The sequence below is a fragment of the Nyctibius grandis genome, chromosome 4 (genome assembly GCF_013368605.1).
Source record: "Nyctibius grandis isolate bNycGra1 chromosome 4, bNycGra1.pri, whole genome shotgun sequence".
In the NCBI taxonomy this organism is placed as follows: domain Eukaryota; kingdom Metazoa; phylum Chordata; class Aves; order Nyctibiiformes; family Nyctibiidae; genus Nyctibius; species Nyctibius grandis.
The window spans coordinates 57224343-57250494 of NC_090661.1; the positions used below are offsets into that span (position 1 = coordinate 57224343).

A 26152-nucleotide genomic window follows, 5' to 3' on the forward strand; every position below is an offset into this window, starting at 1 on the left:
GGGTGACTTGAGTTTATTTTCTGCAAGTGGTCCCTAACATTTAGGCATCAGCACGGTTAGCAGCTATGCAGGAAACAGAGTTTCTAACTCATCTATGTTTTGTAACTAGAACAAAATACGAATTTACTTTGTTTCTTTGAGAAATCTCCCCTGCTTTCAGCTACCTTCTTCAGAATGTATTTTAAAGTGCACTATTCTGCATAATTCTCTTTTCCCAAGTCTCTTCACAGTCCTCAGTGACCTATTTAAGTCAGGAAGATAATTTGACATGGAAATAGAAGGAGGCTGCAAACTGGAGGAGAGTGTAAAAGTATCTTTGAGAAAAGGGAAGGGGAGGGAAGAAGATAATTGTTTCTACACTTGTAAATAGAAATAAGAGAACCTTACTGATACAACATGTCTCCCTCCAGATAAGACAGTGGTATTGCTGCAGCTTGTGCAGTTTGGAGCACTGAACTTACGGAGCACACACCACTCGTGAATCCTGTGCAAGCCTACAAATGACGAGAAAGACAGTCTGAAAATCAAATTAATTATAGCTGGTACGTTAAAACCAGAAACCATTTCTTACCTGTAAATCTTCATGTTATTCATCTACGAGAATTAAACACTAAAGTGAATTAAAGAACAAAGATTTGACATCCATGGTAAACTGGTATAGGAATAAAGACAAATCCAAATGTCTCCCCACATCATGAAATGAAAGATATTCTGTTTTGCGTGTGTTTTAAACTTTATTTAAACAAACAAACAAACAAAAAAAAATCAATATTCATCCACTTTTTTAATAAATGTATGAAAATTAGTTTATGAATAATCCTACATATAAGCAGCAGTTTTAATCTTTTTTTAAGACAGCAGCTGAAGAAGACTCAGATTTTATGCAGTTACTGATTTATGCTGTGAACTCTCTATGGCCCAAAAAAGGTTTATGGACTGTATTACAGTAGCACCCAGAGACCTCCAACTGCAGGCAGACACACAGTTTGCTAGGGAGTCTGAATGTGCCTAGAAATAAAGACTGGATGTTCTGGGGCAGCAACAGTCTAGCCGTACCAGAAAGCAGATGAGGGAAGGGTTATGTTGACTTCTGCTTTGAAAGTGTGAAGGAAGCAGCAATAAAATGGAAGGTTAATGTTTAGGAGTAGGCAGTGCTAACTTTTGTAACTAACAGCAATGCCCCCATTGACACTCAGCAGAAGACAAGCCAGGGGAAGCCAAGGCCCAGTGAAAATCAGGATTTGAAGCCAAATCACCTGTGTCCAACTCCAGTGGATTGGGTTTTTTCCCCTCACTCCTCTCCACATATTTTTTTTTTTTAAGTTACAGAAGGAAATGCCAGAAGCTGGTTTAAGAAATATTCTCTGGAGTCCTCTGGATAAATAGCAAAGACAACTGCTGAAATATAACATTCCATAAACTTTTTGCTATTAAACACACATGACTACATGTGGCTCTCCTTGCTTCCCTTCACACTACAAATGCAGGTTTGCTATTCTGATTTCCCTCAGTAGTCTGGAGCTGCACTTCCATCTATACTAGTCTCTCTGCTTCTAGATACGCCAGCCTTGTGAAACAATTTATTTGTTTGCATCTAGTCTTTTAAGGGATGGGAAACATGCTACACAAAACAACTCTTGTATGTCAGTGTTCTAGAAGTCTTTAGTTTTACTTTCCTCCTTCCATGGCACATGGACCTTAAATCATTCACCACAGCAGTCTAGCACGAAACTACAACAGAGTGCAGGTCAACTTCCTCCAATCGAGTGTCTCAAACTAAAGTACAGTGATAGAAAGCAGCTGCTAGGATATACCTGTCTCCTCACACCTCCCAGGGCTAGCCACGATTGAAAACTAATATCCAAACAAATCTCTGGACAAAGAGCAAAAGTGCTAGTGATGGGGAAGCGAGTCCAAGGATGATTCAGAGTGATCTGTGCCCCACTGTCACAAGAAAAGTGTTATTTCTAAAACTCAGGGCTTTTTCCCAGGCTTTTGTTCACAGGATGCAAATTCTTTTTTCTTTTTTTTTTCTAAATGAAGTCAAGCTGATTATAAAACAGGCCTTTGTACAAGCTCAACAACTGCTACAATTAAATGGCACAGAACTTTCCAGTACAAGTTCTTTATCTTGAGAGTTGCTAGCTATGTCCAAGGAGGCTGCTGAGCATTCTCGGTTGCCATGGACATCAGCAAGGGAGGAAGGCTCCTATGAACTTCAGAGGAAGAGCTTAGAGCACTGCAGCTTTGAAACCTCAGTCAGTCAATTGCAAGAAATTAACTTAAAGGTAAGCATTAAAATTAGAGAGCTTCCATGCAATTATTTTAATGCAAATTTAGGAAAAGTGCATATGCTTGTATTTGTGGAGAAGCTGCCTATTCTGTGAAAGAACTGCTTGCCCTCTGAAAGTGCATCATTAGTAACCATCACCAAAAACAAACCTGTATGTTTGTGTCATGTGGTTACGAGCATTAAAAACACTGTGTGTGCACAGCCAGAATCAAGAAAATCACAGTATCTATACGGGGCATTTGGCAGTGCTCTCTCAATTAGCTCGCCTGTTCTTAGGACAGTCAGATTTTCAAGAGATACAGTTTTTCATACTTCAAAAAAAGGAGAAAACCACCACTTTAGAATACCAAAAACCCACAAACTTCCCTCACCTTTATATTGATATTTCTGGTTTTACAAGTTTTTGTTTTTAAGTAATTGTAGCGATTTAAAAATTCAAGTTTCTGGCCTCCCCTTTAAGAATTTGTATTTTTACCTCCACAAGAGATACTTTGACTCTGTTCTCAATCTTTTAGTCCATACATTACAAATGCAAGTATGCCACCACACCCACTCCTCTCCCATTTTACATTTTTGTTAGGTCTTTGGGTCTAATTTTCTTCACATCAGATAATAACTCCCCTGAAAACAAAGTGATCCAAAATATTCCTACCATACTCATGGATACTTTCTCAGAGAGCTTAACATACAGGAGCTCACAATTTACCTGCAACATCAGTATCTGTGGTTACCAGGCAGGGATTTAAAACACAGCAAGTTCAAAGCACCCATTGATCTCAGAAACCCAGTTTAAGACATCTAACTTTTCACAATAGTTTTTGCAGTACTTCGTATTTTCCAGCTTCACATATTCTTTGCTTAATTGATTCCAATTACAATTGCAAGGGCTGAGCAATTTTCCAAGTCAGCCTTTAAACTACATTACCATGAACACTCAAATAGAAACACCAGCAGTGAGCACTGTTGAGGACCGTACTTTAAACAATTTTCCAGGTTTCCTTCCATAGTAGAGATTGAAATAACGTCCATCTAAGGATGGCCTACTAAAGGCTTTGATACTGTCCTTCTGCAAGCTGCCTTCCTTTGGTTGAACCTCAGGGCACGCCAAGAAAATCAATGCCTATGCATTGAACGTGTAGGGTTTCTGGGGAAAAAGATGTCATGTCATAATGAAAGCTTTGGTTTGACCTCCTATGCACATGATTTTGAAAGTTGCTCAGCCTAAATCTAACATTTCTTGACTGTCCTACTTTGCAACTGTAAGAGCGTTCCTTTAACAACCTGCATCCATGCTTGTTTCCTTAGAAGTCAATCAACAAAAAACTTCACAATGCAAATTCACACTGATCCTTGCACGAACCACTGTGCATCAGAATGTGACTCTGGTAACTTGTGCAGGGAGTGACTGACAGATTACAAGCTGGTTGCTCATCACCATAGGGTGGTCACTAAGGTGACCAGCGGCACAGAAGGCTGAGACATGCTGCCACTAGATTCTCACCTAAAAGCTTTGAGGTTTCATTTCCATGCTCTTGGGAAAGCCTGTTTTGCATTTGCCTCTCAACTTTAGCCCTTTCAGTCCTATCCCCTCCATCTTTTTTTTTGTGGCAGACACTTTTTTTTTTTAACCCAAAACACTTTTATTCCTAATTTTATCCAGCAGTGCTCTAGCAGTTTCTGCTGTCTGAGCCATCAGACCTAGTCGCTACAGCCTTACCGACGTTCCTAGTCAGTCTGTTTCCCTCTCCCCTCCGTACTCCCTGTCTCAGCGTCCCTCATTAGGTTGCGCAACTGGTCTGAGAATCTCCCTGAGTTTCAGCTTCCCACACCTTTGTACACCCTCTCCTTTCAGACTCTAGCCCAGCCCACAAAAATTCAGAAATCCAGGGACAGTATCACACACAGTGGGGGGAAAAAACCCAACATATTTTTAGCTCAATTTAATTTGTACATATACAAATAAGAGTTTGCAGCATCTCATACCAGAGCCAAACACGGGCAGATTTCCATGCACCTTCCTGTCAAAGATCAGTTCTCAGTAAAGTTTCAAGCCGTCAAATTCCACACCACAGTTGTCTTCTGAGTGGCATCACACTTTACATCTGCCTCATCCCAATTCGAGTTCTCTTTAGCAGAGCACAAACCATTGTGCAACTCCTGTGGGAAATTTTAGTCAAAATATCTCCAATTGGCATAAAAACTTGAAAGCTTCAATCCATACAAAAAGATGCAAGCGAGATGAGGGTCATTTTATTCTGCACAACACTTTATATTAAATAGTGGGACTGGGAATATCTTTTTACAATAAATACCATTGACTGCAATGACTAATTTCAGTTTAGCTACTCGCTTAAGCTTTTCTTCATCCCTGCTTTAAAATATCACTTTTACCGTTCTACAGGCATGTGGTATATAGCTGAGAATTACCCTCAACATTTCTATAGCAATGAGAGCTTATTTATATTACGTCAAATGTAAAATTACTTTGCTAACACTAGCAACTTAAGACTAATGTTTTAACAAAAAGCTTACATACTCCCCAGAATTACTTTAATACAGATTTGTCAAGCAAAGATTAAGCAACAGCAATTCATGTGATTTAGGGTCACAGCATTGGCTAGACTATAGCTCCTTTTCAAACAAATGTTATGAGAGCTTAACAACATGTTAATATGTGTACACACATTCCTAGAAAAAAATGAAAGACCAAAGGTGCGTGATGAAAAAAAAAAGAAAATATTGAAATACTGTAGTACCAATTTTAAAAATACTAGATTTAAAAAAACCCTTATAATTAAGATTCTCCATAACAATTTCATCTACTTTACAAATACATTGATGGGTGTAAAACTCTTGAATTTTTACTTGGAGAAATATCTCATACAGTTGAAACTCACGCGTGATAACACATGCTTGGCACTATCTATCTTCTGCCACAGAGGAGATCAAATGGCCAGTGCTGTTGATAAAAGTTGAGGCAAGTTTTTGTAACAAGAGATGCATTTCTCAAAATGAGACAGAAAAAAAACCTTACTGTATTTTTTTTTAAAGTTGATACAGAAGAGATAAGGGAATTCAAAAGTGCAGAACAAGAACAGATGTAATCGCTCTCAGAGACAACAAGCACTCAGTTACTACAGCCTGCAATTTTAGCAAAGTGTGTAACTCCGGGATCACCAGCCAGCAGACTGGAGCTGTCAGAGTCCCCTCTCAGACACGAAATACGCGCTAATCAGAGCTTTTCTTGCCTGGCTGCAAATGCACGTTCTTAAAATGAGCTAAGCCAACAAAAGCACTCCTGTCATCGTAGCTATACCCAGAGTATGCTGGTAGAACTTAACTGGGGCACAAGACTCTTTCTTACAGGCAGAGAGTGTCCTGGGGTTTTCCCACCGTTACAGAAGACATTTCCAGCATTTTAAGGAAGTTACAATTTGTATGAATTACCATACCAAGTTAAATCAGAAACGCAGACCCCAGGACTCTGTCTCTGCAACACTGGTCAAAGGTGAATACACAGGAAGCAAAGAACAGGGCACGCGTATAGTTATAATCCCAGCTCCTAGCTTCCTATGGCTCAAGATTTGATCCAGTAACAGTATCTTTTTATTTAGCTGATCAATTTTACTTTATTGACTTTGCCCAGTCTTTTTTTCAGGCCCATGAAAGATTTTGGTATTCATAACTCCTGAGTGAAAAAAGGCAAGAGGTGTTCTCATTAGAAGCAACATTTCTCAGCTTTGCATGTAAGTTAGATGTATATAAAATTATGCTTCCTCTGTAATACTGAAAGACTCGAGCACCACTACCATGTGCAAATAAGGAACAAGGGTCTAACAGACTCTGGTCAGGCAGAATAGTTGCAAGAAGCTTGCTTATCCCAAAGAATACTTCTACTCCTCTATTACAAAGGTCATACTACATGTTCTTCCTCCAGGACAGCGTCACAATTCACAAAGCAGAGTGTTACTACAAAGAGGCATATACTGAGATCAGTGGCATTAAGAAGCAAGCTTGAAGTCTAAAGAGTGTCTTGTTTAAAGGTCCACGGTCAAGCTTGAACATGATCTTCCATTCTATTTGTTAAATGTAGGGCTCAGACATTTTTCCTTTGATTATTAGCATGACCTCTCTCTGCCAAAGGCATTCTTACATGAACTAAGCCAAAAAACTGCCTTAGAACATGCAGTTGACCCCTCAGTTAAACTGACTTAGGTCATTTCGCACATATTCTTCGCCTCTGTCATTTATGAAACGGACTGTTGTATTTTAAAGCTAACAAAAACACCCTCTTGAGAAAATGCTATAAATCCATAAATATTATTTAATTACCCATCTAGTTCAGAAACAAACTTGCCTATAGGTCTCCAGGTTAGATCCAAAACAGGAACTTAGACACAGTTCAGATTCCAAAATGGCAATTTCCCATGGGACCTGAGTTTCTATGTCAGTAAAACCCCCACAGCACTTCTACATTTCTGCTGCTTGTTGCACAACTTCTTCAAATTAGCAAGTCTTCAAAACAACCAGGAACTTTTCACAGATGTTTCTTCAGCATTCACAATTTAGGCATCCCACAAAAATTCTAACTGCGCAGTCCAGAACTGTAGGTACATTTTAAGCACCTGTAATGCTCTCACAACTGAGGATATGTTGGTGCTGCCAGATGTTGCCTTGATGGTATGCTGAAATTATGTACCTGGCAAGCAGAACAGCTGGAGCTCAAGCCATCCCACTAAAAAGCTTCAAGAGACAATACAACTGCCTAAGCAGAGCTCAATTGTTAAGGCACAATAAGGGACTTCATTTCCAGGCACTATCACAAGTCAGAAAGACACACGTATCTGACTTGGACACGAAGGGGTGTCCTGTTCTGATAAGCCGAAATGAGACTTTTCTTCTGATCTTTCTCACCAGCTAATTTATGCCTCGCCTTTTTAAAAACAAAAAACTTTCTGCCGACAGTACTGTTCTTAGATGTCTGCGTTCTTGTGCACTGTATAAGAACCTCAAACCACCAATTCATAACTAGTAATTCTGTTCAGCAGCAGAATGCCTGGAAGTAACCTAACTTGTGACTGAGCATTTAAGCCCTGCAGTTTGAATACTGGTGCTTTTATGACTGTTTTCAAAATGAGGTGATAGGTCTTCTAACAGGAACATCAGCAAAATGTCAGGAGTCTCATGGGAGTCCCATTAAAATTTCTTCTGAACAGATGTTTTAAATCATTATCTGGAAAATACAAGAAGTTTCACTTAGACTGATAGAAGACTGGACCAACAAATAATTATCTCTTTGTTTCTACAGCGTACATGAGCTAATTGTTCCAAGTCTTATCAGTAGGGAGAAATGTTTATCAGCTAATAGAGTGCTGCATATTGCATAATCCAATAGCATTTGACCATACTAAGTACTTTATTAAAAGGCATTCTGTTAAACTTTAATATTAAACTCACAGGCCAATCTCGCAAAACTATAGTGAGTAACTATAAATTCAGGTACTTTTATTTAACCCAGTACACAGACTTCAGAGAAGCTTTCTAACATTTATAGCAGCTTTTCAGTGTTCAGCAGACGTCACTCTATTTGCTAAACAACATCAGACTGCAAAATTGCTCTTACTGTTGATAGATCAATAATGACATGGGCTAAGTCATTATCTCCGTGGCAACAGAATTGTAACTGTTAGAGGAATATTGCGCATGTTGCTGCTGCGACTCTTACAGGCATGCCTCGGCTTCCTCACACAGCTGCTCTCTCTGCAAGCCTGGTATGCCCAGAGTACTAACAACCAAGGGCATCTCTTGGACTACAGAGGATTAAGCTACAACTGTGGTTATGTTATTCCGGAAGGAGCGTATCCTCACAAGTGTTTATTACACTTCAGTTTGATGTCCTTATGTCACTTACAATTTCTAACGAACCACATCCTTGTAGAAATAGCTAGAATGAAATTCAAGAAGGCAAATACTACGAAGTTCCATTCATAGCCCAACATTTTTTTTGAAAAAAGACATTTAGTTGCCTTTAAGAATAGAAAGTTCTCTTTCTTTTTATTCAATTTTCATTTAATTCCCCTCTGACTACCCAAGATCTTAAAGCTGCAGGAGTCTTTCTACTAGATTAAAACGACAAACTAGACCACTTGGGCTATTACACTTAACACTTGTTAAGCCTCTGTCTCTGTATATCATATCAATTCAACAGAAAAACATATTTTTGCTTTGCAGAATTTACTGAAATTTTATCTAGCATGAACTGGATACTATTTTTTTTCATATTGCACAACCTTGCACCACGTTAATCACAACATATAAACCACAGAAAGCAATAACTTTTCTGTGTCTTGATCAGCATGACTGTGTCTGGCTTCTGATGTTTTGCTGAAAACAAAACATACTGACACACAGAATGCACAATGTTCATCAACAATACGTGAACTTTGCCTTTAGATTCATAATAGAAAGTATTGCTTCATAAATACATATACCTTCAAATACTGCAGCAACACTTCTATTACTCATAAACTATTCACATGGGATGACAAACTGCAAGTTTGCCACAATTCCCTTTAGAATGTGTTCTAATTAAATTTAAATAAAACACAACAGAAGTGATGCCTGAAGGTGGTTTCACAGAAAGTGAAGAACAAGTTGTCACTCAAGCATCAACTGGATTCCACAAAAATCAAGAATTAAGTCTTCTGAATGCTGAAGACAATCTGGTCTTGTTTGTAAAGCTCTCACATGAGCGGAACTGGGGTGAAAAAAATTATTTTCCTTACAAATGCAAGTAATACAAACGGCCATTAATATACCGAAAGTCCAGATGCCAGAGCTGCAAGCTAAATTAATACTCGGAAATGCACTTTGATTTGTTATTTGTGATAGATTGTGGTTTAGTAGATAGGAAAGCTTTTCAATGTTTTCTTCTACTTACAGGATGGACCTGGCTGCTGTAGGAGACCTCCATGCTCTTCTCCAAGTTCTTGGAAAGAATCTGGAGTCCGCCCAGGAGCTCAAACGAAGCTGGCTGCACACACAGCCGTTTCCAGGACATGTTCCAAATTCAGCGCTTCTCTGGATGCTGTGTCTTCCAGCACCAACTGAACCAACCCTTTTGCACACGCAGCCAGCCAGCCCAATCTTGCTCCCAGCTCTCCATCTTACTGCCACCCCACCAGATGTTCCAGTGACAGACCAAGCTGCGCAAAGCTAGCGGTTACTCAGGTCTCCTCTCCTAGTACTAAAACAAAGCATGCAAAGAACTGCTAGTTTCTCAGTGATATAAACCACCAGCTTCTTCCCATTAAAAATCAACTAAGACCGAACAAGTGAATGCGGTCAAACAGGCCACTAGACACAGCCAAAGCTACCACGGAGACAGACCCGTCCAGCACTTTGGCAGCTGCCCACATAACGCCCCCGCTGCCTCCTCCGCCCGCCTGCGGTGACAAAAGGTGTCGACTCAGCACCGCTGCACTTTTGAGGACACACTTCCACCGCTGCAGTCACACACGTTCGCACAGGCTCCACCACCGAAGAGTTTCACTCAGCACAGGCAGCCGACACACCAGGGCAGCCTGCCCCTCCACGGCCCCGTTCTCCCCAGACTTCATTAAGCCGTTCACACTGTTCTGACTCACGGCTTGCCCCCCAGCCCAGGGAGCTCTGCTACAGCCGGCACCACCGAAGGGCCGGCGGGAGAAAACCCAAACCCCACCCCGGGGGCAGGCGGCGTCGACACATCCCCGGCTCTACCACAGAACCCAGCGCACCACCCTCACGGCTCCGCTCAGCCCGCGAAGCTCCCGGGCCCTGCCCGCAGGCCAGGCCTGAAAGGAGCGGCTAAGCATGGCGGCAGCCGCCCGATGGGCCTCCCCGCAGTGCTGCCCTCCCTTCCCCGCCGGCTCCGCGCCGGTCAGGCACGTCCATCGCCGCCGCCGGTCAGGCAAATGCAGCCGAGGCGCGCTGGGCCCCACCGCCACGAGCGCAGCCGCTACCCGGAAGCGGAAGGAGCTACACGCTAATCACGCGCCCCCGGGGCTTCCCGAGCAAAACACCGCACCGGGGAAGCCTGGCCAATCGCGTTCGCGTAGTGGGCGGGGATTAACCAAATCACATTAGACTGACAGGTGCCCTTCCCAATGCAACTGCAGCGGCGCCGTTCCCTCCACAAATAGGAAAGCAAACTACCCTCAGGGTTGCTGGGTGGGACGAGGCTCCCTGTATCTTCACGCTACTGGCTGTCGGTCTGATTGGCGGGTGACTACGCCTATGTGGAGGAGACGCTCCCCCGCGACCTTTCCTGCTCTCCGCCAATAGGCGGTGGGCTCTGGCTCGGGGCCGGCGGCGCGCGGTGGGGGCCAGCAGTGCGTGTGGGTGGGTGGTCGGGGCAGCATGAGCGTGGTCGTGCGCGCGGCCTGGCGGTTGGGCGCCGCCGCCGTGCGGGGCCGGGCCGGGCGGCCGCTGAGCCAGGCGGCCACCAGCGGCGGCGAGGCCGAGGGAGGCGGCGGCTCGGGGTCGCGGGAGGCGGTGGAGCGGCTGGTGCGGGAGCACCCGGTGGTGGTGTTCATGAAGGGTAGCCCGGAGCAGCCCCTCTGCGGCTTCAGCAACGCCGTCGTGCAGATCCTGCGCCTGCACGGCGTGGAGGACTACCGCGCCCACGACGTCCTGCAGGACCCCGACCTCCGCCAAGGTCAGCGGCGGGCTAGGGCCGGGGCTAGGGCTGGGGCTGGGCGCGGCGGCTGCCGGCGGTCACCTTTGGGCGCCGCCTCCCCCGCTGCCGGGGCTTGCGCACAGCCTGAGCCCCTCTCCGGGTTCCCGTTGGGAAACAACGGCGTTACGGGGCAGAGCCAGAAGCCCGAAGTACCGGTTTCCCGAGGGGTAAGGCTCTCCGGAGGCTCCGGCGTGTGTAATCCCGCGGGGGGTCGGGGCTGCTGTAAGGCCTGTGAGCTCCGCGGGGCTTTGCCGGAGCGACCCCCCGAGCGCCGCGGGGCAGCCCCCGCTCGCTTGTCACAGATGGAACGTGCTTTTGCTCGCTTTCATGGGCTTTTTGTTTAGTTGGTTGGTTTTGGTTTGGTTTGGTTTTACAGGCAGACCCGCATCCCGGGGCTTGCGGGATTGGAAGCGTATCGCAGAGATGCGCTATGGAGGTGGCTTTGCCTGGACGTCCCCGTTCGGTTCCTGTAACCCCCCGCTGTGTCCAGGAGCGTCTTAGTTATCTGCAGAATGCAGTTACGCTTGTAGGGTGATTCTTGGAGATCGGGCTTCTCATGCCACGCTGTCCTGCCTAGTCAGTAGATACAAAGCTCCATTAAAAGACCCCTAAATTACTTCATTATCTAGTCAGATTTTCTTGTTCCCTGTGAACAGTGTGGTGAAACTTCGTGAATGGCTTGGGCTTACGCCACTGTATTCGCTGATGGCACTGCCTGCTGGTGTTCTTGTGAGAAAGTACTAAATTATGCTAATCATTTGCACAAGAAATATTTAGTAATAGTTTCACCATTACTGCTCAGGTGGTAGGAGCTATTCTATGTGAGGTTTTTTGCTAATTGTAGAAGGCTAGTACTCTGTTCTCATAATGCTTGTCTTCTTTCCCTCTTCAGTGTGCATAGCTGACTGTTAAGGTTTTGTGTGGTTGAGAAAGTTTTAAAACAAAAAAGATAAAAGTATGTAGTATTTAGTCTTGCCAGGTGCATGGCATTAACAGTTCTTAGATCCATAAGCTGGTGTGTACCAGGTGACTTCTTTCTCCTGTGTTTTTGGTATCATCTGGCTAATTGAGTTTTTCATCAGGTTTTAGCCTAAAGGCTGATTTTTTTCCAATCCTTGCTTGCTTTTCAGTTCACAGGTATAATAGTTGGTGTGGTATAAAACTTAAGTACTGGAATTTGGGTGTGATGATACTTTTTGTTAATGAATATTGGTTTTGTTCAAGTAAATCTACGGCCTTTGGCAGGTGAGCAAATCATGGTAGTTTTCTAAACTTATTTACATATCTAAATTTATTAAACTTTTGTTTTACTAGAACAAACTCATAAACTTAAAAGGAGGAAACACAACCTTGAAATCAAACCACCAGCATTTCACTTTGGGTTGAGAGGGCTTTTGTGAGCCCTTGAAGAGGCAGTGCGTTTGTTAGTTGTAATCTCTGGGGACTTGGCCATGGGAATATATAGTGTTTTCTTCCGATGTTACAGGAACATCTCCCTTCTGAGCACAGGAAATGTTTCCTCCATGTGAATTCTGGCTTGTGCTAGGGGATCTGAGAGGTTATTGCCCTCCTGGCTATCTGAGCTTTAAATTGAAATTAGTGGTTTGATCCGGACTGTTTGGCTAAGCCGCGTTGAATGCAGTAACAGAGCGTACACTTGCACAATATCCTGATGGTTCTCAGGTGCTTAAAGAAGTTGTTCTGTTCCCTTTCATGCACCAGCTTTGGCACTTGTCCGACTGCACGGAGAGCCAGCTCAATTTATTAACTGTATAGTTGGGTGCATGAGTTGAACTAGCTTGTGTACTGTGAGGTGAGCGCCAGAGCCAGCAGCAGGGATGGAGCCTTGAAGTGAAGAGTTGGGGAACACCACTGCTGCTTTCAAGGCCAGCGGGCTGTCATATTGCTTCAACTGTATACCTGCTGCACCCTAAAAAGCCAGTATGTGCCTGCTTCTGTGGATAGCAGTCTGAGAGAGGAGAGGGCAGGGCTGCTGGAAGCTGTAGCTCTGTAAGGTGCCAAGTATGATTCGGCAGTGGCTGCCTGAAGGCCCTCTTAGTCCCCTCCTGGAGCTGGCCTCAGGTGCTGAAAAGTTAGATATGCAGCATATGATGCTTTCCTAAGCCCCCTCTGTGAACATAATCTGTACTGCGTGCATGTGGAGTTAGTGAGGGAATGCTGAACCTTTAGCTGTGAAAATTACCTAATAAAGCTGTTCTTCTCGAGTGTGATCTGCGAGGAGATTACTGTATGTGAGCTGGTCACCAGCTTTGTATTCAGCTGAAGATAATTTAGATGTACGCTTATACCATTTGTAGTAAGAGCTGGCTGTTTGCAGAGGTGGTGGCTCAGATGTGTTTGAAGTGCTGGCTGGTTTCTTTCCTGTATCTATTGAAACACCTTGTTTTCAGGTTGTTACTGCTCGATTGCTGAAACTTGCCCTGCGCTAAAATATGGCAAGTTAAAAAACCAAAACAACTCCCCTGCTTGCCTCTTCACCCCAAAGCACTCAGATTTGTGAAACTGAAGTTATTGGCACTTCATGTGATTTTTCTGAACTTGAGCTGAGGATATGCTTCTCTGATACAAACCCTTCCTTATGAAAGCTAGTTTAAGAGATCTCGGCACTCTCTTTTGGGCAGTGGTTCCATGGCAATTCAAGTTTCTCTAAGTTGACTCTGCGAGAAGCGATCCCGCTCTCAGCTGTTTCACAGCATTAAGCTGGTTCTGATCACAAAGGTGGCAGAGAAGCTTGTTATTACGTACTGGGAAAGTGATGGTTTAAACTGATTTGAACTGTTGTGGTAGTTCACCCTCAGATTATTCTCATTGTTGCCTTACATTACCTAAGTATGGGATGCTGCCAAGAGGATGGTCTTGATCCTTCCTCCTGCCTTTGGGCTAGCTTTCCCTCAATCATACTTGCACCGATACTAATGATCTTCATGAAAACATGTTGCTTTTCTGGAGAAAGTGTTGTAGGAATAAGAGTGGTTGCTTGAGTCAGTTTGTTGATGTGGCCCATCATTCGTTAGCGCTAATGGTGGCAAGAAAGAGGCTGAGAATTGGTAACTGGAGTTGCGGAGATGGGGTGGGAGTGCTCTAGATACCCCTTTCAGTAGCAGTTTGCACCAGTTCTGGTTTGACAGTCAACTTACAGTGTGCTAGCTCAGCTGTCAGACTTTAAACCTGATCTGCAGAGCGTGGTTTTACAAAGCAAAGAGTGGTTCAAAGCCGAAGCTGCAGCTTCCGGAGCGCAGTGGGAAGTGTTAACCTGCAGGCAGTGGGAAGGAGATCCCTTGGGGTGTCTGTACTGCTGAAGGATTTATCACAAAAGCGTGTCCGGCGTGCAGCAAGTGTAGACCAGGAAACTTGTTTTAACACTACTGAAATAGTATCAGTAACTGCTCTACTAAGCCAGGAGTTGGTTAGCCGATTCAGGAGGTGTTCTCTTTGTAATCTGGTTGAGCTCTGTCACGAAGGCATTTAAAGCAGCTTGACCACTACATGAAATGCAGCATACAGAGCAACTAGGCTTTATTATATTCATATTTTTATTTCAAGTTGGGTAGATCCTTGAAAGTAATATCAGTGCTTGTATGTATGTGCAATTGAGTCCTTGAAGAAAATATTTCTGTGAAAGAATAGTTGGTGTAAATATTACCCTGGAACGCTTATTAGCAGTAGGTTCGTTATGCAGAGACTTTGGTTCTCAGTTCATGTTAGCATTACAGCATCTTGACAAAAACAAACCCTATTTCCTATCTGCAGTGGCTCCTTTGAGTGGGGTTATCCTTAGCATGCCTTAATATTGGGACTCAGTTTTTCATTGCGACTATTATGGGCTAAAAGGTTTTTAGGACAGTTTGAACACTTCTGGGTGCTCAGAGGCCAAGCAGTGTTTAAGAAAAGTACTGTTAAACATAAGTTGACATCAAAGCTTATAATTTCTGCGAACTATATCTAAACAACTGATGTTTTAATGAAACAGTAAGGAAGAAGTTACAGGTGGTGATGCTGGAGATTAGGTTAGATCATTATGGGTTCCTTTTAGCCTTGATTTATATGCCTGAACTTGCTATTTTGGACTTTTGAAGCATTTGTTGTCTGTGCACAAAATCTTAAGTCAAAACAAAATCTCCTACCTGATGTTGTACTTCATAGCTAGGAACACTTTGTCACAACAAATTTTTTGCTAGATTACTTTTATTTTAGTGGATTTTTTTAAACACGCTGGTGTTTGACTAAGGGGAATTGTTAGCTCTTTTTCATCTTTTATGCATTAAAATTATAATTCCATTGCATATTTATTAAAAAGAAAGTGTTTTAAGCTCCAATAAAGTAAGCATAATTTGCTAATATGGTATTTTTTTCTCTCAAATATTTTAGGTTTTACCTCTACAGTCTTTAGAGGTTAAAATGTTTTCTAAGGGGAAAGCAAATTCCCCTGTGTTTTCTGCTATACAGTCCTAGTACTTGCTGTTAATACCTTGACAGCCTATGCTAAAGCTTGCGCCTGCTTGTTTAAAGGGTTGACTTCCAAGGTGAATGGGCTCTGATGATCTGAAAAAGCACCTCTGTTGTCTGTAGGCTTATATTTACTATATGGGTTTTTGTGGCTTTGGGAGAAAAACAACAGGCACTGCACACTGAAAAATTTTAAAAATGTTCAATTCAAAACTTGGTATCTAAGCAAGGACTGGTGGACTTGGTATAAGAGCATGCAGATGTAGAATTTTACTATTTCCTCTGCTACAGATATAATGACTTTGTTTGAAGCGTCATTTAAAAAGTGCCAGATTAGTCATAATGATTCTTTATAATTTTTTTTGTGATGTCTTTAAGTGCAAGTTGGGATTCAATTTATACCAGCTGATCAGTTAATATTTTTGGATGGTCCTACATTTGCCTTCTATGAAGTGTAGTTTTAAACTCTAGTTCTGTACTTCATAATTGTGACTCGAGCTCTGTTTTGTTTAGTGAGTACTTTTAAGAGACTTCAGCCTCTGTGCCCCTCCCGAGAGCTGTAAGGTCTGGCAATGAAAGATAAAGCAATTTGGAATTCATAAGGCTTCTAGAGGGGCGAATGTATCTTGAAGTTGAAATTGCAGTAGTAAGTATAACTGTATGAATTTAGTAAGAACATAAAATATGTTAAAGTCCCTTTGAGAAATATAAAGGATAACTGAATGTAAACAGTTCTCAATGTTTTTCAAGACTTCTCATTTCTTTAATTGATTGAAAAATCATATTTGCTTGTTTCCTGGGAGGGAAAAGAGACATTAAATTTTTCCAGCTCCTGTTTGAAGTCAGTATAGGAGCTGACTCTGTATCTTTCAACCCACATCTTTGAGTTGGAATGAGAACCCAACCTAACTTTTAACAGTTTTTCTAATGGTGCTGCTGTTATATAGATATATTTTTGCCTCAATGGGAAAGAAATGAAAATATCAGTAGTTCTGTCAGGCTGAAGCGATGTATTCTGTTTAAAAACCCATTCTATTTAGAGAAGGGGGAAAACTTTTAATACTTTTATTTTTTTCTTATGCAGGAATAAAAAACTACTCTAACTGGCCTACCATCCCACAAGTGTACCTCAATGGTGAATTCGTCGGTGGCTGTGATATACTCCTCCAGATGCATCAGAATGGAGATCTTGTAGAAGAGCTGAAGAAGTTAGGAATCCGTTCAGCACTTCTGGATGCAGAAAAAGACCAAGACAAAAAGTAAAGTGAGCGAAAAAGAAGCTGTGACAGGAATAAAGCAAATCTTCGGGAAGAACTTGTTACCAGTAAAGCCTTATGTACTTTAGCTCAAAGAAGGCATATGTTTGAACTGACACTAAGATTTATCTGTGAATGTCTGTTAGCTCATGGTAAATGTAGTGATCTTGATATTTTGATTTATGGATATTGTGAAAAATTGAGTATAACCACTGTACTGTAAAGCATACATTTGTGGAAATTGTGTTAAAAAAAAAAAAAGAAAAAATTCACTTCTAAAAGCATTCACTTCTTGACTGAGGCAGGAGTAAACCAAAAGAACTAATAATATTTTTATGGATTTTAAGTGTGTGTTTCTCTGTTCTTTGATACATGAACCTGCGCAAACAGTGTTTGCATTCCCTTGCTCCTCTTGAAAAAGTGTTAAGTAATAGTGCATCAGTTTTGCTGCATAACTCCTGCTGATAAGACTTCCTGAGAGCCTTGTAAAACTTCTGTAATCACATATGATATAGAAGAAAAATAGTCTTCAAACTATATAGAAGCAAAAAGATTATATGAGAGTGCATGAAAATATACTTTTATTCCAAAGGGCAAAAATAAACAGACTTGTATAAATACATGTATAATGGTCATTATTACTTTGTCACATTCTGATGGCTTTTAAAAGATTGCTAAGAATTGTGCCTAAAGATTTTATAAAACCTTTTCTACCTCTTGCAAAGCAGCTTTTCCCCCTGCTTATATCCTCTGTGTATTGCAGTTCTGTGTCAGTGCTAAAATGTGGGAATTCTTTAAGGCTTCATTATTCTAGCTTGAAATAGTACGGGAGAAATACTTCAGTTACTACTGTAATCTTGTATTATTTGCTAGTTACTAAGTTATCGTTTTATGTTTGTTGTGTTTCCAAGTATTTTCTCCAGACTGCTGTGCTTCGACAAATATGGTCTTCAAACATGGGATTAACAGATGAAATGTTTCATGTAGATAAGGTAATGAGCGCAGCAGAGAGGCTACTGAATAGATAAATATTTCTTTGTGGAAAGTCTCTGAAGTCTTCAATACTTATCTAACCACATTTCCCCAAGTTAAAACAAATCATATTAACCAGTGTAGCTTCAGCTGTACAGCAATACTGCTAAGGTTAAAAGCTAACCAAGCTATTTCTAAATGCAGTTTACTTTTATTAATATAAACCATTTTGTGTGTGAATTAGGCAAATGATTGGAAATAAACTGTATTTTATGCTGATTGTCTACGATAGTTCCTCTTTATTTTAAATGACTACTCTAATGAAACTGATACTACTTTTGATTTGAAACCTAAAGTGGTTTCCACTGCACAGGACAGAAAACATGTTTTAGAGAAAGGAAAAATTATGAATGGTCAGTGGAAGAGGAAGTCAGGACTGGAACTTGTAGACAAGAAAGATTTGATGCAGGTTCGAGTTCTAAATCTCCCCTGTCCACTTGAGCAAGCCATCCAGTGGAGGAACTATACTGGTACATTCTTCACAGAATTTGCCAGACTGGTTACAGTAAGGTTACTGTATAGTTTTAATACAATCAGTATCACCAGGAGTAAATACAATGTGTACATACTCTATGGGGCCAGATGGGATCCACCCAAGGGTACTGAGGGAGCTGGGGGAAGTGCTCACCAAGCCACTTTTCATCATTTATCATCAGTCCTGGCTAACCATGGAGGTTCCAGGTGACTGGTGGTTAGCAAATGTGATGCCCATCTACAAGAAGGGCAGAAGGAGGATCTGGGGAACTACAGGTCTGTCAGTCTGACTTCAGTGCCAGGGAAGGTTATGGAGCAGATCATCTTGAGTGCCATCACATGGCACATACAGGAGAACCAGGCGATCAGGCACAGTGAGCATGGGTTTATGAAAGGCAGGTCCTGCTTGACTAACCTGATCTCCTTCTACGACAAGGTGACCCACTTAGTGTATGAGGGAAAGGCTGTGGATGTTGTCTACCTAGACTTTAGTAAAGCCTTTGACACCATTTCCCACAGCATTCCATGGTGAAACTGGCTGCTCATGGCTTGGATGGGTGTATGCTTCACTGGGTAAAAAACTGGCTGGATGGCCGGGCCCAAAGAGTGGTGGTGAACGAAGTTAAATCCAGTTGGCGGCCGGTCACAAGTGGGATTCTCCAGGGCTCAGTACTGGGGCCAGCTCTGTTCAACATTTTATCAACGATCTGGATGAGGGGATCGAGTGCTTGGTGATTTTTAAGGTCTTTTCCAGTCAAAACAATTCCATGATTCTATGTATTCATGTGCTCATAACAGCTGCCCAGTACCAGTAGAAGTGACTCAATGACCACTGAGTATAAATAAATTACACTCAGAGGCAGTCACTGGTGGCTGTTGGGCATAGAGATATGAATGCAAGACATTTTTTGTTCATACACCATGTCACGTTCATGAAATGCAACTAACTAGATGGTTAGTTCTGACCATTTCAGTGTTGCCTCTCTTTGAATTCAAATTAAATATAAGCTTTCTTATGGCTAATCTTTCATGAGTAGTTTTTGCCATTCTGAATGTAAAACAATGTTTAGAAAAGTGAATTTCAAAAGTCTTTGGTCATTCGTTTCAAAAAACCTATTGAAATGGATGTACACAGTAAAGAATAAGGTAACTGGAAGAAAATTAAATTATTTTCTGCTTCAATGGTTAACTGTGAGTCTGGCTACTAAATAAATCTATTAATACCCCCCCCCCCCCCAACTAAATCTACTGTTTCATTGACCTCTATCTTTTATTCTGTAGAAGTTAAATATTTTCAGTACTATCTGCTAGTAGTTTACCATAAAGGTAACTTTAGCATTGTCAGGTCTTCTTTCTTCTCTAAACAGCGAAATTTTTCTCCCAGCACAAGTTCCTGCTTTTACCAAAACTATGAAAAGTTTTTCTGCTTTCTTTGCTTCCCCTTAGACTTTTTAGTTTTTAATTATTTGGTTAAAATATTGTGTAACATGTATAGTAGTGTTTATATCAATCCTTTGCCTGATGGAAATGTCTTGTCATGTGACAAAGCCACAGGAGTGAGAACATAAAATGTGTGTCCTGGTTTGGCCTAAACCAGGCTGATTTTCCTTTCAGTGATTTTTACTTTCAGCTAAGTCTCCTCTAAATAACTGCACTTTCTGAAACTAACTACATGTTTTGCAGACAGTGTCCGTTTCCAGGACTGATAACGCTCGAAGTTTGTAGTTATCAGTGAAGCACTGGTAGGGATGTTGTGCAGAAAGGCTCTTGCTGTACTTAGTCTTAGAGAAACCAAGGTCACTGCTGAATTCCTCACTGCTTATGAGTGAAGAGCCGAAGGGGGGTCGCAGCTGCAGGGGGGAGCAGACAGGGCAGGTGACCAAAAATTGACCGACGAGGGTATTCCATCCCATACACATCATTCTCGGTATGAAGCGGGGGGATCACGAGGGTCTCGCTCTCTTTTCTGCTATGGCCGGTGTCCAAGGAGGACTCCGACTGTTTTCCTGCTGCCCCCGATCCCGATCCGTGCATTCCTGAATCCAGCTCTCGACCATCGCTAGGCCCAGCGTGGGCCTTCCCGGAGCCTGCCCTGCAGTGCCGGTGGTGACGTGGCTGACTTCAGGGGAGCTCAATCTTGGTTTTGTATATATATTTGTATATATTTTATTATTTCTATTATTGTTATTATACTCTTTTTCATTATTATAGTTTATTAAAACTGTTTTAACTTTCTAACCCGGAAGTCTCTCTCTCCCTTTTCCCTTTCCCTTTCTCTCTGGGGGGAGGGGGGGGGGATAACAGAGAGCATCTGCCGCAGGTTTTAATAGCCGGCCCAGCTTTAAACCGTGACAATGTGACTTCTTCCTGTGTTCCTGTACAGACCATGTCTTTCCAGGCTCTGTGTGCATGAGCAGTTGTTTTACATATTGCATCTATATAAATGCTCATGCTAATCCAGTTGCAATAAAAAAATCAGCATCTACTTAAACTGTAAAACTTCAGATGCTCACAAAGAAGCTTATTTTGGGAGTTGACTGTATTTTCCCGAGAAACTAGTTCTCAGTTAGGTTGATGGTTTTAAGAGAATGGGCCATATTCTCCACTCTGCTCATCAGCTCGTGCTGTCTCTCAAACCAGAGGCAAAACGGAGCATATGCCTCCAATCCAAAAGGGATGTTGCTGCAAATTAGCTGCTTTTTTTCTGACATTAAAAAAAATATGCCTCTCATTGATGAGAAATTTGCACCTGCTTTTATCATGATCTTTGGCAATGAGAGAAGGCAACTGATAACGTTGGAGACTGAGGTGACCATCAGTGGATGTGCTGAGCTAATACTGGGGAGCTGGTGCTAGTTGGAAGGATCCATGTGGGGTTCATGGTCAGGAGGATGCAAAGGGTTCTGAGAGGGAAGGGTGATTTTCCCCCCCCCCCAGGAGGAGCGGCTTGTCACAGGAAAGGAAAAGCCTTCCTTGTGAGGGAAACAATGGGGAAAAAACACTGGGCACTGCTGCTTGTTCTTCCCCAATTGCTCTGCAATAAAATGGAGACTGAAGAGGTAATAGTGCTCAGGAATACAGACTGGGAAGGCTGTCTGAAGTTGCGGAGAAGGGCAGCCAAGAGCAAAGACGGGGAGCTGCACTTGCCATCTTTGGGGAAGAAAGAAGCAAAGCTCCCTCATCTTGAGTTTGGTCTGCTGGGGTGAGAGTAAGGCAGGCGTCAGGGCTGTGCATGAACATTGCTGCCTGCTGGGCTTCTACAGATCAGGGTTGGTTGTATGGAGCTGCCAGCTCCAAAATACCACATAGTCCCATTCCCACTCGTTGTGATTTTAGTGTGTTGTACCGGGCAGGCGTTCTGGCTGTCTGCTCCTCTGATGAGATGCTTCTGGACTCATTTTGGCTGTATTGCACTGCTGGGGGCTTACAATGAGATGAATGCATGTAAACTATTGTCTATGATTGTTATACTATTATTACAGGATTGTAGTATGAATGCTTGCCAAACTGGAAACCATTATCATAATTACTTATATTTTATTCTGAGGATGCCCTTGGTGCTTCTGCTGTGGTAAAAGGCTGAGCTGAGTGGACCAGCTTATTCACCAGACCATAAATAAAGATAATCCTCTGCATCTTCTAACACTTCTCGCCTCTTACATATAAAGCAAGGTCATTTGATTTAAGCAAATGAGATTGTTTGTATTCCAAAACCGATCTGGTGTCCTAAACCTTCACCAAAGAGGAGGTAGGGTTTCTTTGCTCTTCTTGAACTGGTCCTAAGGGGGAGCAGAAGGAAGCAGGTTACAAACACTTGTTATTGTGCTGCGAGTTTTGGTTTGGGAGAATTCAAATCAGTTAAACGAAAAGTTGATTCCCTGAGAAACAAGCTGTTAACAGCTCATGACATCTCGATGGTTTACAGAGCAATAACCTTTTCCTCACCTTAATTTTGCTGGCAAATGTTTGGCTGTGGTCAATATTCTCCATTGCTTGTCTAGAAATCCTTGGCAGGATTTTTCCAGGAGTCTGTCAATGCTAACACAGTGCATAGAAAACAAGTGTGGGAATGTGAAATCAAAGAATTGTACCAAGGAAAATCTCTCCCGAGCTGGCACCAAGAATCACATCAAGGCCGTGTCAGTGCCTGCATCTAAGAAGGGCAATATTAGAAAGCAGAGCTGGCAGCCTTAGCAATAAATCCCTGTCTAATCCGGTTTGCACGTCCCTTCTGCAGAAACCAGATCTTCTTACACAGGGTTTTTCAACATCTGTATTACAGGATTGTGTAAGAAAAAAAACGCTCATTAGTTGCAAGATACGCGTTACCTTTTAAAGAGCCTCTCTGAGCAAAGGTGGATAGCCAATAAGGAAGGTTAAAGAGAGTTGGAAGGTTTTGGATTGTTTATTATGCTGGATGGTGGGTTGAGCTTGCTTTTTGACTGAAAGGGTTGAGATGAAAACACTGCTCTGGAAGAAGCTGTTGTTCACTATTTGGTTTTGAATTTTTCATTGGGGTGCTCCTTGTTCCACTGAATAGGTCTGTCTTACAGTACTGCTGCCTCTTATGTGGCCTGGTCATGGCTATAGAAACTCCTGATAATTATTTAACTACTTGAGGCCTAGCCTGATATAGCTTTTAGGAAAAACAGGTTTTAGCTACACAGAAAATAGGACTGAAGTAGCTAAGATTCTGATTTATATACTTGCCCTATCATTCAGTTTCTCACACATGCCTTCTTTCCCTGGAAGTAAGGGAGTAGGCCAGGAGCAAAGGCATTTTTAGCCAGAAAGACCATTGTACTGTATAAAATTTGTGGTAGCTGTAGGGTGCAGCTGAGAGGAACGTGCAATGCTGAATAATAATGAACAAGCATTGATACCTTCATAGTTTTAAAGGTCACTTCGTATTAATCAGACACCAGAAATGCTTGCAGGACAGCAGGCTGCTGGCTTGTGCTCCCCTCTCAAGAAGAAAGAAAACCTTTCAAAGAGTGTACAATTTAGCCTCAAAACAGTGAAGTAGGGCACTCGAATCTTCCTTTTACAGACTAATATAAACTGTTTTGCTACTTGTACTATAGCAGAATAAAGTTTTGGAGCCCTTAGTCTTAAACCTATGATTTAGTGAGTGCAAAACACATGCTTTTACAGGGGTGTCTCAACAACCATTTTAGAGCTTTCAAATACACACTACAATGAGTATCTTTGAAATACTACTTGTCAGAAAAGATTTCCCCATTGACTGGTAATACTATGAAACCTAATGTTTCTGTTCTTTTCCACCATCTCACTTGTCTAAAATCTAAACAGCTCTTCAATTAGATTTAGGGGTTTTTCTTTAGTTTTGGTTTGGGGTTTTGGTTGGTTTGTTTTTTTTTTCTTTTTGCTTAAAGACATTTTAGGTATTCTCTGAGCAGCAGTGCTTTTTGATTACTTCCAAGAGGATGTGCTCCAAGAAGACTGGGTATATACTCAAACCTTCACAGCTTGGAAGAGATCAGTTTTAGGGCTGGTATTCAAGAATGCCTTGTACTGCTGATTTTACACAGAATCTAGGATTTTTCAGTGTTTCATGTATTTACCCATCTGCCTGTGATGCTCTGTGAGAGGCCAGTAACAGTATGTGAAAGGGAACAGGTTCGAGACGACTGATGCTGCCTGCAAGGACCAAAGCAGCAAAGCTGAAGTGAAGCTGATGGGCTGCGGAGGGTGAGGCGGGGAGATGCCGGCGGGGGCGAGGGCTGGCGGCGGACGAGCGGCCGCGGCCCCCCAGGAGATGGTGCTGTTGGATCGGGGAAGCGGCGCAGCCCCTACCCAGCAGCAGCTTCACTGCGGCCCTCCCTGTTTGCCATCTGTGTTGCATGTTATTCTGTGGGGTCCTCGTTTTCTTTTGGGAGAAGAAGGTGTCAGTGTTGAAGCCGGAGCATATCGCTGTCCGGTAAGCAATGCCGTTCCCAGACAGACAGCCCTACGCCCTCGATGGAGATGATGCTAGTGCCTGAAGGAGATGTTTTTCCCTCGGACTGCGTGGCTGGCGAGATGGTAATGCCGAGGCGGGGAGCAGCTTCAGAGCTCATTGCCCTCATCGCAGCAACCACCTGAGAAGCGCCGTGCCAAAGCCAAGCGTTCGCTGGGTGCCCGCCGCATCACTGCGAGGGGTGGGGAGCAGTGCGCCGGCTCGTGGGGGCTCCTCGAGGACCCACCACCTGCCAGCTTCCCTCCGCCACCCTCTGAGGCGGCCTGTCCCCACGTACACGTGTCTGGGCAAGGTAAGCGCGAGGGCAGCCCTGCTGCTCCACGGCAAGGACTCGAGCGTGGGGTGCACCGCCTTTTTGCCCCTGGTGCGCAGCGGGTGCGGGATGCACAGAGCAGAGGTGCCACAAGCACCCGATGGGTTGCACAGCTCCGGGGCACCCTCACCCCATGTCTTGGTGGCGTCTGGTGGGCCGCGGTGAGCACGTGGGTCTGCAGATGGTTCAGGATGGGAAAATTTGAGGTGCCAAAGGTGAATTTGGGTTTCTTTCAGTCTGGGGTGTCTCAGCAGAGCAAGAGGTTAGGTGGTCATGGTGACGTTTTCTGTTGATTTGCTATTTTATTAGCATCCTCTGGTTGGGCTCAGAGGCTTCAAATCTGGCCAGAAAAGAACAGCAGGAGCTGGAACAGGCCAGCGGATGCCCTGGCAGTGGCTGTAACAGCATGAAATCACCAGACTGGGTAATCACACAATGTTTAATGGAAGACTTCAGTAAAGGCCTTTTCCCCAGTTGCAGGAGGGCTTCTCTCTCTGAGTCTCTGGGTGTTTCTGCAAGCATAACCAGACAGTGACTGGGGTTTTATATGTGATATAAATCAGTAGATCAAATTCCCCAAGTCTTCTGCCTGAGCTGTTTTCTACCTGAATGGGCATTACCAAAATTAGGCCTTTCTGCATGCAGATACAGAAGCAGAAAGCAAGACTGCTGCAGGTAGTTGGATTGTTTACAAGGCCTCGCTATGCAGCCACCATTCTGCTACGAAGCCATTTTGAGTTTTTTGTACCCACCTCTCTGTGGCTGAGGTGAGCGTGGCTGCCAGCAGCAGAGTGATCAGTGAGGGGAGAGCCGTCTGTGGGGAGGATGGCCAACCATGCGTGGAGTGGACCCACCAGGGAGGCCAGTGGTATAAAGATTTGAGGATTATGTCTGTTGCGCTGCATTTCATCTCCTCTCTTCCTAAATCATTAACAGCAGTTCAATGGCCAGAGGTAGGCTGATTTTTTAATTTTATTTTTCAACTACTTGCAAACAATAAATTATTTAAAGCTCAGCTGACACTTTGTGGGGGCTTTTTACTGCATAAGGCCACACCTTGAATACTGTGTCCAGTTCTGGGCCCCGCACTTCAAGAAAGATGTTGAGGTGTTGGAGCGAGTCCAGAGGAGGGCGACTAAGCTGGGGAAGGGTCTGGAGGGTCTGACCTATGAGGAACGGCTGAGGGAGCTGAGGTTGTTTGCCTGGAGAAGAGGAGGCTCAGAGGTGACCTTATTGCAGTCTACAACTACCTGAAGGGAGGTTGTAGTGAAGTGGGAGTCAGCCTCTTCTCCCGGGCAACTAGCGATAGTACAAGAGGACATAGCCTCAAGCTTCGCCAGGGGAGGTTCAGGTTGGACATTAGGAAGAATTTCTTTTCAGAAAGGGTCATTAGACATTGGAACGGGCTGCCCAGGGAGGTGGTGGAGTCACCATCTCTGGATGTGTTTGAGAAAAGACTGGACATGGCACTTAGTGCAATGGTCTAGTTGATATGGTGGTGTCAGGGCAACGGTTGGACTCGATGATGCCAGAGGTCTCTTCCAACCTGATTGATTCTGTGATTCTGTGATTTCGCAGTGCATGAGAAAGGAGCTGGGTAGGGAAGGGGTTGAGGAAC

General features: G+C 43.2%; 1 protein-coding gene, 1 long non-coding RNA gene and 1 other non-coding gene across 5 annotated transcripts; 1 reads left to right on the forward strand and 2 right to left on the reverse strand.

The window, feature by feature from the left end:
• Positions 1–781: 781 nt before the first annotated feature.
• LOC137662777 (uncharacterized) lies at positions 782–10288 on the reverse strand. 3 transcript variants are annotated; one of them, XR_011048050.1, is made up of 3 exons: positions 9234–10288; positions 4277–7526; positions 782–3437 (listed from the first exon to the last, which is right to left on the reverse strand). It is a non-coding gene; the product is annotated as an uncharacterized lncRNA (long non-coding RNA). The 3 variants fall into 3 exon arrangements; XR_011048051.1 differs by lacking the exon at positions 782–3437 and having other exon boundaries at positions 4219–4450; positions 5191–7526; XR_011048049.1 differs by lacking the exon at positions 782–3437 and having other exon boundaries at positions 4219–7526.
• LOC137663257 (small Cajal body-specific RNA 13) lies at positions 7840–8112 on the reverse strand. The gene has a single exon (XR_011048157.1). It is a non-coding gene; the product is annotated as a small Cajal body-specific RNA 13 (non-coding RNA).
• Positions 10289–10670: 382 nt separating the features above from the next.
• Positions 10671–17991, forward strand: GLRX5 (glutaredoxin 5). The gene is made up of 2 exons (XM_068399116.1): positions 10671–10991; positions 16564–17991. Exons 1-2 carry the CDS (start codon positions 10694–10696, stop codon positions 16740–16742), a joined length of 477 nt encoding a protein of 158 aa, XP_068255217.1. The 5' UTR covers positions 10671–10693; the 3' UTR covers positions 16743–17991.
• The last annotated feature ends 8161 nt before the right edge of the window (positions 17992–26152 follow it).